We start from the raw sequence: 17,841 nt of genomic DNA on the forward strand, positions 1-17,841 counted from the left end.
CACGTTGGTGGGAAAGGTACAGGCCATTGCACGCTGCGGTGGCACATTGTGCTCAGGCGGTGCTCAGCCCCAGCAGCGGTGCTTTGGGGTTGAGTTTCCATCTGCATTTTACAGTCCTGGGCTGGTGCATCCCCGCCCTGTGGTGCCCTCCCCCTGGCCCTCACCAGTGACAGGGAGCTCCTGGGCCATGCACCGAGTCTGGGAGCCAGCACGACGGACAGGAGACGGAGACCTGGGTCTTGATGCCCCAGCTCCGCACTGTCCGTCCGTCCCTGGTGCACTTGTCGGTTGTGGTGTGAGTTGAGGATGCAAGTGGTGCGGGGGAATAGAGGAATTTCTGAGCAGGGTTTGTGTGAATGCTAGAAAAGCAAGCAGAGGGTTTGCTGTAACTCTCCCTTTTCTGATCCTTTCCTTTCAGCAAGTCACAGCCCGCTTCTCCTGTCGCAAAATAGACCAAGGTCTTTGGGCAGCTTGAGTCGGGCTGCAGCCAGCTGGGACACTGGGGATATGTGGGTCAGTCAGGGGTAGGGAAGGTCATGAAAATCCCAGTGAAAGGGTAAAAATGTCAGCACCCCCTGCCAGGGACCAACGTGTCCCTGATGGTTGCAGGACCCGGCTCTCCGAGCCTGGCAGCCCTGTGCAGCCCTGGTGTTCCCAGGCAAACCCGGGGTATCACCGTGGGGCGTTGGGGCACGGGTGGCTCTCACACCGCTGGCCCTGGCTGTCTTCTCCCTGTCGCCCGTGGCAGCTTTGAGAAGGGTATTGGGCTGAGACCCTCACCTGGCTGCTTCCTTCCAGCCACGCGCAAGAAGCTTTTTGAACTCGCCAGAGCCTTCTCCGAGAAGACGAAGATGAGGAAATCAAAAAGAAAACACTTGTTGAAGCACCAGGTGTATCCTAAAAGGGGCTGGGGAGCTGCGGGGGGCTGCGGGGCTGTTGGAGCGGCTGGGGACTCCCCAAGGCCGTGGTCTGGCCGGAGCCTCCTGGCTGCCTCTCGCGGCTGGGCCATGGGCTGGGAAGGGCAATTGTTGTGCTGCGGCCATGTCCTGGCCCCATGACTGGTTTTTCTTAGCGGAGGGTGCAGGCTGGGGACGGCAGCTTCCACAGCAAATCTTCTCGACGATGTCGAAGGACATTCATGCGGTAAGAAACACCGTGCCATGCCGTGCCATGCTGTGCCGTGCATGCTGTGCTCAGCACGGCTGGCTGAGGTCCCGCAGTGCCCGGCCCCGTCCTGCCCCACGCTGTCGCCCTGCTTGGGGATGGCTCCCATCAGGTCCGTGCCGGGGCATGGCCACCCGTGAAGCGGGCTCGCCCCTCGTCCCACGCAGCTCTCCTGTGAGCATGTGCTTGCTGGGGTGACCGGGGACGGGATCTCTTTTGGGGAGCCTCGGGGGCTTGCAGCCGGGATGTGCAGCGCTGCAGGGTGCGTAGCGTGGGGTCGGGGCACAGTCCTGGCAAGTCTGTCATCAGCCAGATTTGCACAGAGGTGGCTCTTGGCAGTGGGTTTTGTGCCAGCCCAGACCACCCTGGGTCTGCCAAGGGTGCAACTGCGTGGCAGAAATGCCCCCGTGGGCCAAAACCTCCTTCCAATGTTCTCAGGCATGTTCTGGCAGAGAGTCCCTGTGTCCCTGTCCCTGGGAATTGTCTGTCTGTCTGGGAGAGGAAATCCCTGCCCCAGGGCAGGGGCCGGGCTGCCTCCTGGCTGGGGCACCCGCTGGGGCTGGGACTATGGTGCCGTGGCCGGTGTGAAAGCGGCTGCAGCCCCTGCCAGCCCCCGCCTGCCTCTGCCTTTCAGATGAAGACTTCCAAGCACGGAGGCAGCAGCTCCAGGAGGAGGAGGAGACGCCGAAGGAAGGGCAGTAAACGGCAAGAGGCACCTGGGGACGTACGCTTCCCGGTGAGCATGCAAACAGCCCTGTCCATCCATCCGTCCTGGCTGCAGGAGGGAGCCAGGTGCTCTGGGTCAGGTCCAGAGCGTGTCCGGGTGGGGACGAGCCCCGTTGGTGGCTGTGGGTGCTGCAGCTGGTCACAGCCCCGGGTGCCGCGATGGGCCGGTGCTGGTGCTGGCCACGATGCCACTGACGCTGAGCACGTGCCGTTCTCCTTCCCTCCCTTCTCCTCCCCTCCAGGTCCCAGCGCTGGGGTTTATTGCTGGCACAGAACGTGCACCAGGCTTCATAAGAAGATGGCTGAAAAAGGAAAAAAAAACACCCAACAAATAACCCAGTTTTTTGGCTGTTCCCCCTCTGCTGTTGTACTCCTCTGAAGTACAAGTATTGAAGTGAGGCACAATGTTTTCTTACCAGCGGTTTGAAAGCAACTTCTCCTATCTAGCAAATCAGCCAAAAAGGAAAAAAAAAGGAAAAAAAAAAAAAAAAAGCCGGCAGCTGATGTGAGCTGCTGTGGAGGAGCCCGTGGAGCTCAGACTTGGGAGGAGCAGCGTCCCGCCTGCTCTCTCGGTCCGAGCGGCGTTGCAGGAGGAATGAAAATCAGTTGTACTAACGGGGATGCATTCACATGTGGGATCTGCTTGGCCGGAGCACTCCTGAACATCTCTCTGTAGCGATCTGATGTAACTTTACTCTGCGCACACAGGAAAAAAAAAACCACGTGAGAAAGAGAACCTAACAGCCGTTGTCTACTATTGCTAGGAGTAACGAGCAGAGATTCAGATCAGGTAATAGTCAAATAATATAAATTGTTTATAAAAGGAAAGGCCTTCTTTTCCTAGGCGTTTCACTTTGAATTAAACCTTTGCCTTTGGCATTGCTAAAACTGCCTTGAAGTCCGGACGCTTTGTGGGCCGCGGTGTGGCTCACCTCCCGGCCGGCCGGTGCCGCCGGCGGGGCAGCACCAAGGGCTGGATTTCGCATCAGTTTAACCCTCACTGCCGAAGCAGGACACGTCCCGCCGGGTGCGGCGTGCCGCTGGTGGTGCCAGCTGCCGGGCAGGGCGCTCGGCGGCTCCGGGGATGCCCCCTGCCATAGGTAAGATGCAAACCTCCAAGCTCAGGCTTTGCAGCTGAGGCTGGTGGAGGTATTTTTGGCACGGAGAGTTTGCACAAGGGCTTGCAAGCGCTGCCGGCTTTGGGGCAGGGCCGGGGCTGACCCAGTAGCGGGAGCAGAGCACCCTTCCTCGTGCCCGCCCCGGGGGCTCGTTTTACTGGGGAGGACGGTGGAGAGCTGGGGGGGCTGGCAGGCAGTGCTTGAATCACTGCAGCTTTCAGAGATGCTGTCAGGCTAAAAATAATTACGTAAACAAATTCCTTCCCTGTGTAAGTAATGAGTGACGAGCGTAAAGTCAGAAATCGCTCCCGCCAGCACATTTTCTGCTCCTTTATCGGCATAATCTGTTTACTGCGAAATGCAGGAGGTGGCTATAGACGTGCCTGTTTCACTTTCTGGCTCCTGCGAACCAGCACAAATGTTGCAAGATTGGAGCTGCGAAGGCGGCAGACGCAGAAACCCCAGCCATCAAACACACACGCAAGTGTTTTCCCTGCCTCTCGGCGGGGTTTGGTAACAAAAGCCCACATTGCAGGCACTGGCTCCCGACAGGCTCCTTTTCAAACCCGCCCGGAGCCCGCATGCCTTTGAAGTGGACGCCAAGATTTCTTTCCCCGCCAGCGGCGCAGCCGGTGCACCTGTTGAGCGCCGCGGCCGTCGCCCCCGCAGCCGCGGCGGGGATCGGTGGGGACCCGTGCGCTTCACCCCCTCCCTGGTCCCTGGCCAGGGGCTGCTTCGAGGGGCCTGGGGCTGCAGGGTGCGGGTAGCGTCCCCTTGGCACAAACGAAGCGCTCCCGGCAGCACCGGGGCTCGGCCAAAGCCCAGGGTGGCAAGGGGGAGGGCAGGCTGTTTGCACTGGGCTGGAAGCACCCTGGGATGCGCGCAAGCTTTGGGTTCCTAAAATCAAAGCGGCAGAAGACCCACCCCACCGAGCTGATCCCAGCTTTGGTGTCTGCTCCTTTTCTTTTGAAGGAAGGAGAGAGGAGCATCTCTTGAGTCGCGGCAACCTGGCCAACACGTTAGAGCCATCCCAAGCCACACTGGCCTTGCCTCGATGCGCGCAGGCTCTGAGCTCACCCTGCTCCCTGCCCCGTGCCCGGCTGTCGGGAGGTGCTGCAGAGGTACAGCGTGCTTTGTACCGGGCTGCTCTGCGCCGTGCGGGGTGAGATGGGTGTCTGGAGGGGCGTGTGTCCCCGCCTGGCTCGGGGCGCAAGCCTGTCTGCAGGCGCAAGGGGCTAAGTGTGAAGCTGGGGCTTTGCCGCTGGGAACAGAAGGTCCTTTAGTCCCTGGGTGGGACTTTTATTCCTAGCCTGAGACTGGTGGAGAGAGGAGGGGCTCCTTTCCTCCCCTCCGCTAGCGCTGGGGTCCGTAGGAGGCTGCCGTTACTCCCTTCCAGTCCAAAGCAGCTCTCTGCATATTTGGAAGAAAATCAAGCTTGGAACTGGATCAGCTTGTCAATGTTCCAGCGCCTCTTAGCTACCGAGGGCTTAACTTTCAGCAAAGTTTCCATGAACGCAGGAAGCACCGACAGGCAGTCGGGCAGGAGCACAGGCTCTTGCGGGAAGGAAATTCTGCTTCTCCCAGCCGAGGAGGTTGTTACCGGAGGGCTGGTCTGGTGCGCGGGGAGGAGAGGCAGCAAAGTACTTGTGCCCGGGCACTTGCAGCAGGTCTTCCCGCTGCCGAGCCCTTGGAGGGCTTGCTGTGCTCCTCGTCCTCGCTGGAGGACGGGCTGCGTTGTGCTGTGGCTGCGGAGGATCGCGTTGAGCTCTCTTTGGCAGTCTAGCGCTGGGCAAGCCACGTTTCGCATCGCGTCACAGGTCAGTCCTGCTGGAACCGCTGGCTTCAACAGCAGCAAGTGGTGTAGTGGTAAATGCCGCGGTTCCTCCTCTGCCCGTCTGCTCAGCCTGCACGGTAGTTGACGTGTTGCCTCTGAGTCGTCTTTGCAACCCAGCCGTAGTTTGCTGGTGGAGAGGAGCCCGGAGGCAGCAGCTGCCTCTGCTGTCACTTGGGGCTGGTCTGGCCAAGCACAGCCCCGAGGCGTCCGACATCCTCTGCTCCCTACGATGGCACCCGGGACCCGACGGAGCCCGCGCGGGGCTGCCTGCCGGGGAGCAGGGCTGCAGTCCCGTGAGAAAACGCGGAGAGGAAGGGCAGCTTGGGGGCTGCGAGCTGGAGCGCGGGGGCCGCGGGGAGGGGACGGGTGTCACTGTGCAACCTCTGCTTGCTGCGGGCGGTGGGTGCGAACCCCCCGGCCTCGCTGGCTCCGTCTACCCAGCCAGCAAAGGTTTTCTGTTGGGTGGATCCGGCAACGTGCGCTAACCGCGAAGGGTCCTGCGCTGAAAGTGGGCACCGCACCCGTGAGCATGCAGGTTTGGCAGCGGGCTGGCAGCGTACGCTTCGCAGGGGCTTGGGGATGTCTTTGCTAACACAGTCTAACAACTTGCCCTTAAATATCCTAGGCTAGGCAAAGCCTCTCTGAGTGATGTCACTCTGTAGCCATTTCAAAATATCTTGGAGGCACAAAGCATCATTTTAATGGAGGATGAACAGTGATTATTTTTATGTCCTTTAAAAAAAATAATCAGGTCTAATGAGTAGAAAGGCCACTAAAACCGGCTTGGAAGCCAAAATGCATTTCTTAAATAAAAATGTACAATTCTCAGTGACATTTGTATCACTTCTACACAAAGTGGTTTAAAAAGAACAAAACAAAAAATCTGTGACGTTTGTGAGTGTTGCTATTTTAGAATTTATTTCCAGAAGTGATTTTTTTCTGAAAGATGTTTAATAGTAATTCATATAATAAAGTCCTGTTGTACTCTTAACACTTGGGTGTATTTTGCTGTTTTGCTCCCATTTTTTTACAGGGGGAAAAAGAAAGAAATCGGGGTGGGGAGGGAAATGCCAGCTCTAGTCCAGCTCTAGCTGTACCCTTCATGGCTGCAGATGCCCAAAAGCCACCCTGGCTCGTTGCCTCCCTGCTCGTGTCGGTGCAGAATTTGCATCCGATGATTTTCTCCAGGAAGCGAGCGCGGTGGGAGACCCATCGCTGGTGAACTCCTGCCTCCATCCAGGAGCAATTCCTGCTTGCACCCGCCAGGATGTTTGGTTCAGGAGCAGGTCCCCTCCGGTGCCTGTTGTGGGAGAGCGCAAGAAGAGTGCTGGGAGCTCACGGTGAGCAAGCGGCAGCGAGAAGCCAAGACTCGGGGAAAGCCCTGGCGCAGGCGAGGATGCTTTGGGGATGCCCCGTCCCTGTTCCTCCCCACTTCACCTCGGCAGGCAAAGCAACGCCACCCCAAAGCACGGTGCGCTCATGGGGCACCCACCGCTCCCCTCTGCTATCCCCACGCCGGGGTTTCGGCCAGGGTCCAACGCCAAGGGCTCCACTGGGGCTGCGAGGGTGACAAAAATGGGGAAACCGTTTTTTCCACTGGGGAAACCATCCTGGCATCGAGCGTGTTGGGGAGCAGAATCATCAACCCACACAGGGGGGGGGGGGCTGCACCCATGGGTGCCTGTGGAAGCTCCCGTGGCCAGCTACGCGTGTGGGGACCTGCCTTTCAGGAAAGCACGGAAAAGGAAAAATGCTGTGGCTTACCCTCTTCATTCTGAAAATAACAAGCCTCTCGGGGACAGGGTGTGTGAGTTTTCTTTAAACTGTTTCATTAGCTATCGCACAGCAACTCCTCCGCGTCTGTCAAGCAGGCAGTCTGGCTCCGTCGCGTTCTCTCCTGGTGGAATGGAAATACGTTAATGTAATGAATTATTTCTGAAATACATGTTATTCCTCTCCAGCCCTGCACGTTTCCGCACTGTGCCGAGCTGGCGGGATCGCTGGGTCTGCGAAGTTGGAGAGCACGGAGCTGGATGGCATTGGTGGAATTGCTCCTGAAGGGGCTGGTCCCAGCATCGCTGCCATAGGGAATTGCCTGCTCAGCGCTTGCCTTGGCTTCCCCTTCCTTTCATGTTCCCTGGAGGAGGAAAACTTTTGGTGGGAAACTCCTTGGAGGCTCAAAAAAGCAGCACATGGACCCAAAAGTGAGGGAGGGTCTCTGCCAGGGAAGGGCAGGTGCCCATCAAGCCCCACTTACAGGAGCTGGCCCCCTGTGTCCCCAGCCAGCACCCAAAATCTTGATTTCAAGCCCTTCGTTTTGGGAAAGAGTAGGACTTTTGGCCTGTCCAGGCTGTGCTGTCCATGAGAAATACCCACCGGGGCAGCCTTTGTGAGCCACGGGGACTGCTCCATACATCCACCTTCCCTTGCCGTGGGCAGCCCACGACAACAGGAGGAGGAGGAGGAGGGTTATTTCCCAGTGGCGGGGAGCCACAGAGGCTGTGGGGCACGGTGCTTCGTGGGCAGCCCCAGGCAGCAGCGGCAGGGCTGGGGGGCACACGGAGCATCCCCCTCGCTTGCGGGGATGAGGCCGTGCGCCCGCAACGGACGGGGCCGGAGTCTGCTTGCCCTGCACCAGCTGTCCAGGAGCAGCTTTCCGTTGCTGGCGGGATTAGAGCTCCCCAGCCTCACGTGTGGCTTGGAAACCTTCCCTGTGAAAGAAGATGCTGGAAAAAGTCAAGGCGTTCTTGCCTTAAATGTCAAAAGCATCGAAATGCTGGAGAAACCCTGGCCGTTGCCTTCCTGCGGCAGCCAAGCAAGCTGTCGCGAGCCCGCGGGGGAGCCAGGGCTTTTTCAAAGAGCTGAAAAGACCAGGGCCTGCCCAGTCCTTTGAGCAGCTCAGATGCAGCCCTGGAGCGGTCCCAGCAACTCCCTTTTGAATTCTTTTGCTCTACAGGGGCAAGGGTTTTTTTTTCTTTCAAAACCGGGTTTTAAGAAAACCAGCAGCCAAGAAAAGCCCAGGACTGAAAACTGTGTTCAGATGACGGTGAATGCTAGAGGTGTTTTAGACTGGCATCGAGTACCTGCTGGCTGTCAGTCTGCGGTGGAAATTTACTGCCCCCTTCCTTCCCAAGGCTGGAAGATGGAAGGAGGGATGTATTTTTATTCCCGTCAGCTCATTCCCAAGCTAAGGGCTGCACCTAGTGACCAGGCATCGCTCGCTGCCACGCACGTCTCCCCAGTCAGGCTGGTGGAAACGCTGACTGGGGGAAAGGCTGTTTGCACAGGGCAAATAGCCTGGGTGTTGCTGCTGGATTTTATAAATCAAGGTAAAAAATACAGACTGGGGCTCTGCGCTGGCCAGGCACCATCTGCTGCCACCTCCTGGGCCCAGCAAGCAGTGCTGGGGCTGCCCAGGGCAGGATCAGGCCATGGTGCAACCCCTGGACAGGGCTCGTGCAAACCACGGCGGCAAATCCCACCGTTCGCTCTCCGTCTGGCTGAGACTCAACACCAAAAGGCAACCGGGGGTGAGACTGATCCTCCCCGCATCCCACTGCTGGTGGTGGTTTGCAGCCCAATGTCACCACCGGTCCCCAAGCTCCTTGGCTGCCATGCGGACATAGCGGTGTTCAGCTTGGGGGACAGCAGACAGGGCAGTGTAAAGCGCCACGGGGGGAGAAGACGAGCCCCGGCCTCCGGGGACGTCATTCCTGCCGCACGGAGAGAAATGACTTCAGTGAGGAGTCGCAGGCGCAGCATGCAACGGCAATCTCTGATGTCCCCCCTCCTGGCGGGACCGGCCAGCGTGGGCGACAGCAGCTCCTCCTGTCCTTGGGAGCGTGTCCCTTGTCCGGGGCAGCTGTCCCACCCCGTCAGCCCAGGCTGGCAGCGGGGCAGCCCCAAGGGCTCCGTCAGAAACCAGAGACGGCAGCCGGGCCGCCCTGCCAGGGTCCGCACGTGTTCAGCCAGCGCAGCGGGGCGACAACTGCTGCCTTTGCGGCCGGGGTTCATCCGGCGCTCACAGCCCTAAGGCCGGGGGGGCTTTAGGGAAGCACAACTGGTGTCATCTTATTCCAGGGTCAGTGCTAAGGAGGACCCCGGTATTTTTGGACATGGCCTTTCCTTTTTGCCTGTCGACAGCACCTCCCGGAGAGCTGCGACCCCAGACCCCGCTGCTGCACCCCCTCCCAGCCCCCGGCGGAGCGGGTGTTGTTTGGAAGCAGAAGATGGATGCTCAGAGCTGCAGGCGGTGCGAGCGTCTCTGAGGGCCGGGGGGGTGAAGGTTTTGGTGGCGGCTGCCAGAGCCGGGCCCAGCGCTCCCCGGCCCCTGCTCTCCTGGGGCTCCGGCTTCCCCAGCCGCCCGAGGGAGCCGCCACGGGCACGGCGGGGCTGGACACGGCCCCCAGCTGGGGACAGGCCCGAGCCCTCGGTGGGGGCAAGGCCCGGGTTGGGGGGTCCCCGTGCTGCCGCCGCCTTCGTCTCCTCAGGTGCACGACTTGGCGGCAGAGGCCTCCTGAGGAGATGGGGCTGAGGGCGGCCATCCCGCCCGGAGAGACCCGGCCCCGCCATCCCCTGAGGGGAGACCAGCCCCAGGGAAAGGGCTCCCGTCCCCCTGTCCCTCAGCCTCCCCGGGAGCCACGGCCGGGCTGCGCTGCTCAGCCGGGGCGGCGGGACCCGGCCCTTTAAATTGAGGGGGGGACGCCATCCGCCTGAGCCGCCGCTCGGCCATCGGCTGGCGCTGCCTGTGCGCCGCCTTCGGCCGCCCTTCGGCTGTTGGCTGCGTGCCCTGGCGGGGGCCCGGTCGGCGGCGGCGGCGGCGGCGGCGGCGGCGGCGAGGCCGCGCGTTTCCGCTTCCGGGTGGAAGGGCAGGCCGTTGCTAGGGGGGCGGTGTTGCTAAGGGAGGCCCGGCCGCCGGCGCCGCCATGGCGGGCAACCGCATGCATAAGATCGGGAGCGTGTTCAGCCGGTGAGGAGGGCGGGCGGCCGGCCGGGCGCGGGGGCCCCTGGGGGGAGAGCGGGGAGGCCCGGGGCCCCCCGGGAGGGAGGCGCAAGGCCGGGGCGGTGCGGGTGTCCCCTGAGTTTCCCCCCGCCGCTCCTCTCCCCCGGCAGGACCCGGAACCTGCTCCGCATCGGGGTGATCGAGAAGCCGCTGTGGTTCGACGTCTACGCCGCCTTCCCCCCGCTGAGGGAGCCCGTCTACCGGCTGCCGCGGCCGCGCTACGGCAAGGTGAAGGATGTCATCCCGCCCATCTTCTACCAGGAGGACGAAGTGCGCGCGTGAGTTACCGCTTTGCCGCCCGGGACGGCCGCCGAGGGGTGCCGGAGCTCCGCCATTCACCGGGGCCGTTCCCCTGGCCCTCGCCGCCGGCCCCGCTGTCGCCCGTCCTTCAGGCAGGGTTTTCCCCGCCTGTCTGGATGGCAGAGAGGCCGCAGGACGCCGTCCCGCCGCCTTGTCCCCCGTGTGTGTGTTTATTTGTGATGGCTGGCGGAGGCGCAAAAGGCATCGCTTCAGGTGGAGGCTCGTTTGCAAAGGCAGACGCCCGTACAAGGCCCAAGTCCTGTAAGCTGCCTTGGGTAGCCACGTTTGGCTAATTAAACCCTCCCTGAAGAAGTCACAGTGCTCCCCTGACTCACCGGTGGTGGCAAAGGCTAACTAGAATTTACTAAAAGAATTAAAAAAATTTGGGAAGGAATATTTCTCTGTAACACAATAGCTAATGGAGAAATAGTTACATGAATGCTCTTTGTTGTAGCCTAAGTTAACTGACTCTGGGATTGTTTATTTACTCCAAGACATACCCCTTTTTAATGGTTTGAAAAATGAAACTCTTTATTTTTTGAATAGGAAATTTTACAGAATTTATGGCAGCGGTCCAAGACCTTTCGACCTGTCTCAATCAAACTACAAATCTACTTGCCAGAGGTAAGATTTATTTATAATTAAACTGGAAATATTTCTGAAACTTGTCTCTCTCTCCTGTTAAATCAGTGAACCAAAACGTTATTTGTGAGAGTAAAAATACAATCTTGAAATCCAGGTTTGTTGAGAAATTCAATGAACTGAAAGAAGAAGGAAAAATTGAAGAGGAAAAATTGTTTGAAGAAACAGGAAAAGCCCTTTTAGCCAGTGGGATAATTTTACAGAGGAGAGGAACAGATAAAGTAAGTATTAAGCATTCACAGAGTTACTTGGCCAGCGGATTCAGAAAACTTCACTTCCAGGCCCTTAACGTTGAGTTAGTCCGAATTAAATTCTCAGCAAGGCAGTCACGCACCTGATGGTCGTAATAAAATGTCTTTGCTGTGCAGAGTAAACTTTTCTCCTAGTCGTGCACGTGACTGGCCAAGGTTAAGGTTCTTCTTGTGGGGCAGAAAAGAGATCTGCTTGTTTTGGCGATGAAAGGTTTAAGTCTTCAGTGCTTTCAAATCATCCATCAGTGTGTCTATATAAACTATTTGGAAATACGTATACGTATTACTATACACATGTAATCTCTATAAGGTAGCAGGGGGTAAATGAGAACCTTTTCTGGTTTGAAGATGACTGACACACTTTTCCGTCCCTTTTAAATAGTTAAGTAGTCTAATGCACTCTCACTCTTGTTCTTTAATCTTGATCCTGAACTGGAAAATATCTGCATAAATCTTGCAGGTGTGGTTTTGGTTTTTTTTTTTTAAGTATTGAAATAAAGTTTCATAGTCTGGTGGTTGTTTCGTTATATTTTTGCCAAGAAAATAAGCGTCCAAAACAACTGTCCAAAGTGTCCTGCCGCTGCTTTTTCTTTTCCCTGGTGAGAGGAAATGGCTCCTGGGCCTGTGGAACCTGCTTCCTCGTTACTTCAGGCAATTGTCATGTAACTCTTAAAAACTGGGGTGAAAAATCAAACTGAAGATGCTTCTAGAACAACACGTTGGGTAGACTAGAACGTGGCTGCTCTGTGATGGTTAGAAATCTTTTACCTTGTTCATGACTAACTGATTACCGTTTCTTCTGAGAATGCTGTCCTTTCAGTTGAACACCCTCAAGGAGAAGAGCTGCTTATAAAAGCTGCAGTTTTAACCTCTGTTAGCTAAATTAATTTATAATTCTCTTTTATAATATGCTCTCCATCTCCTCATTATCCAGTGATCTCTGGGCTGAGCCTTCCTAGCGCCTTCCCCAATAAAAGAGGCTGAAGAGGAACAGAAATTGGTTCTGCTTAAAGTGCGCTGTCCAATAAGCGTGTGAAAAGATGAAGTCACTAACTTACTTTCATCTTTTAGCTTGAGCTCAGCAGTCTCATTTTAAATTTCTTGCCCTCGTGATACCTTGACACTGAATTGCACCCTCAAAATAATCTACGCATGAATTAGAACGTTTCTGTCTGCCTTTTTTGGGCGTACAAACTGGGGCTGTTGCTTTCTATTGCTCCCTTCAGTCACGCTTTGACAGAAACTTTTGACGGCTGTTTTTTGGTGATCGCCTGTCTTTAACTGTAGGTAGCACAACGGGATCATCAGGATGTTGAAACCAGGGATTCTGTATTACACCTGCAGCTTCAAACTGTGTTGGAAGAGATACAGGGAAAGAAGGAGGAGCAGCAGGAGCAGACGCCAGAGCTGGTGGAAACACAGAAGGAAAATCCCTTACCCTCCTAACAGCCGCGCTGCTCTCCCGTAATGCCCAGCTGCAGGACGTGCCCTGGCTGTGGCAGTCGTCTGCTCAGGAGCCAGCATTTCTGCCTCAATCTTGTGGTTAGGAGATGTTTTCCTAGGGGGAAGATGTGTCATTTACCCAGCTCCTCTGCCTTCCGTGACCACATGTTCTTGTTCTTCCATCTCCCCATTCGTAAAATGGGAGATAATCCCCTTTTTTGAGGTTCAGGAATGCTATCTCAAATTGTGAGTTGGAAAATACGAGTATAAAAGAGGAAAATTAAACCATTTCTTTAAAAATGGGCAGTTGTGTCTCTGCAGGTGTTTTATTTCCAGTAGTAAAGATGTTTCTCCTTGCGCTCGACGGTACAGGCCTTGTGAGAGTCCTGCTGTTGAAATGGCAGATACCGCTTCCCTGACGCGTTGCAACAGCCGCCTGAAGTGTTGTCTTTTTATAGCTAATTGGGAAGAGCTGCTATTTATATAAATGTAATAATATGCTCTTCCTATTCCATCGTTTGCTTAAATTCCGAGTAGGGTAAGTGTAACAGTACCAGGTAATTTGGACCTTTGCAGTTTTTTAGTGACTCTTAATGAAATCGGTCACCTCAGAAGTGTGAGAGGTGCAATGTTGCAGCTCTTTGCTGAAGAGAAGGCTGAGTGCTGTTACGGAAACGCTCACGGAAACTTCGGCATGGAACAGCGTAAGAAAATAACAATCAATCTTGCTAGGATTTGGAGCCAATTGGAATTTCATTCTTCCCATGCCTGCAAACTCCAGGGCCTAGCTCATTTTTTATTAAAGATTTGGGTGTTGGGCTGTAGGAAAACTTACTGCTTTTTCCTTTTTGTTTGTGTGTTTTTTTTTCCTTTGTGTGTTTTCTTTCCTTTTTGTTTGTGTGGGTTTTTTCCTTTGTGTGTGTTTTTTTTTTCCTTTTTGTTTGTGTTTTCTTTTTAAAAAACCAAACTCCCCGAACCAACAGGTGTAAATCACACCAAACAAATCTCTGCTCTCCCCTACCAGGGCGAGGCGAGGATTTCCTTTTGGTTTCACACCTACCTCCCAGACGCATCCTCCGCAACGCAAGTTTGTGACGCCGCTGCTGCGCGCGATGCAAGAAAACCCTCTTAGGAACCTGTGTTGTGTGGCAGTAAAAAGGAGGATTTAAAAATGCCCGTGGTTTGGGTTTGTGTGGCTTGATTCGCTTCCTGGTAGCGGCGTAATGACAGTAGCGTTACTCAGTTATCCTGGGAAGGTCAAACTTTATTCCTAATTCCGCTCTGTAATTCTAGAGGAGCGCAAGGTGTCATTACAAAGAGCAAAAAGCCCTCTGTCTTAGCGCCGCCGTAGCTGTGAGCTCTGGAGGATCTGTTTCCAGAGCTGACCTTGGTGCCACACACGCCTGCCTCCTGAGCAAGGTTCTTCCACGTGGAGCGGGAATTACTAAATCCATACGTAGCAGCCCCTTACAGAGGCGACTATCGTGGCCGCACCCACCTCCAGTATCCCAAGTCTGTGCTGGGTCAAGGGTAGGAGATGTAAATGTAAACAGATGACAAAAATCCATTAAAGCGGGGTTCGGGCTGAAGCAGCGCTGGAGAGGAGACGGGCTGAGAGTAAATCCCAGCAAGGCCTCGACTCGCCGGCAGCCGGCTTTGGATGGGGGTTCCCTCAGCGGCAGCCGCCTCCCGTTTGGCCGAGCACCAAGGCGAGCTGCCCTCCTCAGGAAATCTCTGGCAGCTGGGATGGGAATTTCCCTCCTTGTCCCGGCTTTTCTTGCTTGGGCCGTGTGCTTATCCCCAGCCCAAGGGAAGAGAGACCAGCAGCTCCGTGTCTCCCACGCTCCCAGCCTTTGCCTTTCGTGGATTTTTACAGAGGTAAGAATTTTATTTTGAGCATCCCGGTTTGCATTTTTAACTGTCGATGATGCTCTTAGCTTGCCAAAAATTGCAAATGGAAGTACTTTAGAAGGAGAAGTGCTATGAAGTTGAATGCAATAACACATGAGAGATTTCTCACTCGCTTCATTTGCGGCTCGGTGGTCTCCTGTTTGTTGTCACTTCTCTAAAAAATTGCCAACATTACTTAAAGAGCTTTTTCCTCTCTCGTCTGCTTCGTCCTTGCATCTTTACTGAGCTTGGCTGTGTCTTCCTTTAGTCATCTGAAGCATATCGAGCAATAACGTATGAAATGTAGAGCACAGACTAGAGCAGCAGCCTTGCGGCGGGCCCTGAGTGAGTTCCCGTGCAGAGCTGACGAGAAGAAAGTTGGAATTAATTTTCTCTTTTATTTTGCGTTGGAAAAAGTCACTGGGCGGCTCCCCCGCAGAGCGCTCCCAGCCCTTCTGCCGTGGGCTCGGCTGGGGAGCCGTCGGGTTCTCCCGCGCCTGCAGCTGTGGCCTGGGGGGTGGGAGCGAGAGACCCCTCAGGCTTTTTTCTCCTCCTTCTACATCTGAAATGAGGGCAACTCTCCAGCTTCTTAACCGTTTTCATCATCGCATGTGAGAGGATTATTGCAACTTGCCCTTCTGCTCATAGCCCAAACCCGGTGTGCCCGGCAAGCCAAACAGCGACTTAAAAAGTGCAAAGAAACTTGGACTCCTGCAGCAGCGGTGCAACCTGGCTGTCGGATGGGAGGGTGTAGTTGCGCTCCCCGCTTTGCCAAACTCCTGTATAAAGCAGCGGTGTACTTGAGCTGCGTGCTTCGTTGACGCGGGCGCGTGCTGTTATTCTGAAGCAGGTATGTGGCCGAATTAGGGGGAAAACCTGGAAATATGTAACGGAGCATACGCTTTCAGTGGAGGAGCCCTCAGATGGTGTAAATCAGGAAATTATTTCTTGGAAGCCCGGGCGGGCTGTCGGCTGGCCACAGCGGTGGGGAGGCTTCCAGCCGGCGGCTGCAGGTGGAGAAGCAGTTAGAGATGTCCTTCTGTGCTGTGGGTTTGTCACGGCCGGTGGGCAACGGGGAACCTGCTGGGTAAAGGACGTGAGCTTAAGCGTTTGGTGCAATTAGGAGAAAACACAATTAAGACCGGAGTTCTGTGTTTGTTTGATGGATGCTGGGCTGGGATTGAAATGCCAATCACGGCTACCTTAGAGGAACTCAACTACTTTAATTAAAAGGTTGGAGCAAGAGCCTGGGGTGAGCCGTTTATTATTTATCAAGCGTTTGCCCTCCGGCCGCCAGGAAAAGGTCAGCGGCTTGGCGGGAGGGGGCTTTGCCCGCAGCCGGGCGGGGACGGGCCCGGCCCCGCCGCCGGGTCCCCGCTAGGTGGGAGCCGCGCTCCGCCGGCGGTGGCGAGCGGCGGGGGGGTCCCGGTGGCCCGGCCCGGAGGCGATCGGTCTCCCCCCGAGCCCCGGCAGGGAGGGAGGGAGGGAGGGAGGCGCGGGGGTGGGGACCCGCCGTGTCGTGGCGGGGGTTTCACCCCCAACGTGAAAAATGGCACGGGATGGTAACGCCGGGCCGCGCCGCGCTGCTGCAGGCCGATGCGGGGGGAACCCCCCGCTTTCCGCCAAAAGATTTGGAAAGAAATCGCGGTTTATCCCTGGGAGCGAGCGGATCGGGATGCAAGGTGCGGCGAGGGAATCGGGGCGGCGGGGGAGCCCTGCGGTCCTGCCCGCGCTGGGCAAGGCGAAGGCTGCTCCTGGGGTTTGTGGGCGAAGGACACGGACGTGACCTTGTCCCTCGCCCTTTGCCTTCGCGGGGCAGCTCGTGCCATCGAGTAATTTCCTTCTGCCGGGGCAAACCTGTCCTCTGCCGCCGTAATGCTTGTTAACGACTGGAGCGAAGCTGTCTCCCAGTCCTACACCCCGTTACGGAGCAGCCGCGTGCCCTTTTCGGGGCTAAATTGCTGACCCCCTCCCTCCTGCAAGCTGAGTGCTGCGTGTAGCAGTTCCTCTCTCTGATAGCCGGGCTATTTTTAAGTGACAATAAATGCCAAAGTATCGGTTACAAGGTTCCTTGCTCCTTGAGGCATCAAAAACACCAGACAATCGCAGGCGGTCGGTAACCCCTTCTACAGCTCTGAAAGTCAGGCTGAAGGTTTCCCAAGGTCAATTCCTAAAACTGTGGGCCTCGCCTGAATGTTGAGGATGAAGAACTCTCCCCATCTCTAGAGGGTGTCATTGTAGGATTTAGAAGTCTTGACTGCAAAGTTTGCTGCTTTTGTGATTAGCCCACTTGTGCGCCGATGCCCAGGTTAGCTTGCCCCAGGGGCGCTAGCAATAAACCCCGCAAAGCAGCCGTGCTGCAGCCGCAGCGTTCGTCCAAGCGCTGCCCTTGTTCGGAAATTTGGGGGGCTGTCACTCAGGGCTGCTTCTGACCCCGGGCAACGGCGTCTCGTGTAGTGGGGTGTTGCAAACAGCTCCTGCAGTGATGGTAAATCACTAAAGAGGCAGCAAATGGTGCAGGTATATTGGTGCAATGAATGATCGGACAGAAGGTTCCTAGGGATGCCATAGCGTTACTGGGACCGGTGCTTGTACGTGGGATGTGTCCCACTGGGGTGAACGCCTCTGGTCCCGCAGCTCAGGGCGGTAGGACCGGGTCCTGAGCTTGGGCGCTGTTTTAATCCGAAGGCAGCTGCCCCCCGGCAGCGATGCACAGCCCCTTCAGCCCGTCACCCGCGCGGCAGAGCCGGGCATGACCTGCTGTGCCGTAACACATCTCTGGCCACGCCGTTGGTCACCCGTGGGCAGATGATCCGCTGTTGCGTGTTGAGGGCAGGGGAACTCGGGATTGAATAGGATCAGGTCTTATGTCTGGAGCAGCCGAAATAATTCATCAGCTTTGCTGGAAAACCAGGTGATCTGACGTTGCCAGTGCCAGGCTTCATCGAGGCAGGTAATAAAGCATTTAATGTTTTAAAAACGTGGCAGCAAGTAAGATATTAAAATGTTGGCATTGCCGAGCTGTAGTATTCTTCTGTGACTTACCTCTGCCCACCCTTGCCTGCATACGCACTCACACACACACATGCGCATTTGGTCTTCGGATCTGCCCCATTTTGAGCTTTGGAATATTCCAGAAATCTGTATGTGTGAGGATCTTGGCTTGAATTTATTGTGTTTTTATACTTGCCTTATTATACAACACCTGATAAAAGATATGCTGAGATCTGTCAAGGAGTGTGATGGCCTTTGCAGCCCAGGGACGAGGCAGTCTCATTGCTTGGCACTTGAATCAAGGCAATAGTCGTCTTTGCATCACCTGAATTTAGAAAGCTTTTCTTTGGGTAAATTCCTGCCTCTCCTAAAGGAGCAGGGCTTGGTGCCGCTTTCCTGGGCAGCCGCCTGCCGCGATGGGGCTCTGCGGCTGCCGTTCCTTAGGGCTGTTGGGGCGGCCAGGCGGACACGCCGGGC

The 17,841-nt window shown here is 56.1% G+C and overlaps 3 protein-coding genes and 1 long non-coding RNA gene across 9 annotated transcripts in view; 3 read left to right on the forward strand and 1 right to left on the reverse strand.

The window, feature by feature from the left end:
* CUEDC1 (CUE domain containing 1) overlaps nucleotides 1–5,833 on the forward strand; it is a 26,308-nt gene extending 20,475 nt beyond the window's left edge. For all 5 annotated transcript variants that reach the window (XM_087752385.1, XM_087752386.1, XM_087752388.1 and 2 more), the window contains 4 exons: nucleotides 799–892; nucleotides 1,085–1,143; nucleotides 1,799–1,900; nucleotides 2,133–5,833. In XM_087752385.1, the coding sequence (XP_087608511.1) occupies nucleotides 799–892; nucleotides 1,085–1,143; nucleotides 1,799–1,866 (221 nt within the window). In that variant the 3' untranslated portion in view covers nucleotides 1,867–1,900; nucleotides 2,133–5,833. The remainder of the gene's footprint in view (nucleotides 1–798; nucleotides 893–1,084; nucleotides 1,144–1,798; nucleotides 1,901–2,132) is intronic.
* Nucleotides 5,834–5,988: 155 nt separating this feature from the next.
* LOC148056326 (uncharacterized) lies at nucleotides 5,989–10,267 on the reverse strand. The gene is made up of 3 exons (XR_015703601.1): nucleotides 10,132–10,267; nucleotides 6,607–6,739; nucleotides 5,989–6,142 (listed from the first exon to the last, which is right to left on the reverse strand). It is a non-coding gene; the product is annotated as an uncharacterized LOC148056326 (long non-coding RNA).
* On the forward strand, nucleotides 9,616–13,756 carry MRPS23 (mitochondrial ribosomal protein S23). 2 transcript variants are annotated; one of them, XM_087752395.1, is made up of 5 exons: nucleotides 9,616–9,811; nucleotides 9,955–10,122; nucleotides 10,691–10,768; nucleotides 10,884–11,007; nucleotides 13,505–13,756. In XM_087752395.1, the coding sequence occupies exons 1-5, from the start codon at nucleotides 9,768–9,770 to the stop codon at nucleotides 13,610–13,612; spliced, it is 522 nt and encodes a 173-aa protein (XP_087608521.1). In that variant the 5' UTR covers nucleotides 9,616–9,767; the 3' UTR covers nucleotides 13,613–13,756. The 2 variants fall into 2 exon arrangements, with proteins under 2 accessions (XP_087608521.1, XP_087608520.1); XM_087752394.1 differs by lacking the exon at nucleotides 13,505–13,756 and adding an exon at nucleotides 12,325–12,784 and having other exon boundaries at nucleotides 9,618–9,811.
* A 1,333-nt stretch (nucleotides 13,757–15,089) lies between these two features.
* LOC148056327 (uncharacterized) overlaps nucleotides 15,090–17,841 on the forward strand; it is a 40,708-nt gene continuing 37,956 nt past the window's right edge. Inside the window, exon 1 of the mRNA XM_087752396.1 lies at nucleotides 15,090–15,220. The gene's annotated coding sequence lies outside the window, so the exon portion shown is untranslated. The remainder of the gene's footprint in view (nucleotides 15,221–17,841) is intronic.

Source organism: Nipponia nippon, unplaced genomic scaffold (genome assembly GCF_047370975.1).
Source record: "Nipponia nippon isolate SJK-2023a ecotype South Korea unplaced genomic scaffold, ASM4737097v1 scaffold_15, whole genome shotgun sequence".
Lineage (NCBI taxonomy): Eukaryota > Metazoa > Chordata > Aves > Pelecaniformes > Threskiornithidae > Nipponia > Nipponia nippon.

Excerpts from the sequence above, each read along its gene's own strand:
- MRPS23 (XM_087752394.1), top strand. The coding sequence starts at position 9,768 with ATGGCGGGCAACCGCATGCATAAGATCGGGAGCGTGTTCAGCCG. Across the intron at positions 9,812-9,954 it reads ATCGGGAGCGTGTTCAGCCG|GACCCGGAACCTGCTCCGCA; the intron begins GTGAGGAGGGCG and ends CTCCCCCGGCAG. Across the intron at positions 10,769-10,883 it reads TACAAATCTACTTGCCAGAG|GTTTGTTGAGAAATTCAATG; the intron begins GTAAGATTTATT and ends CTTGAAATCCAG.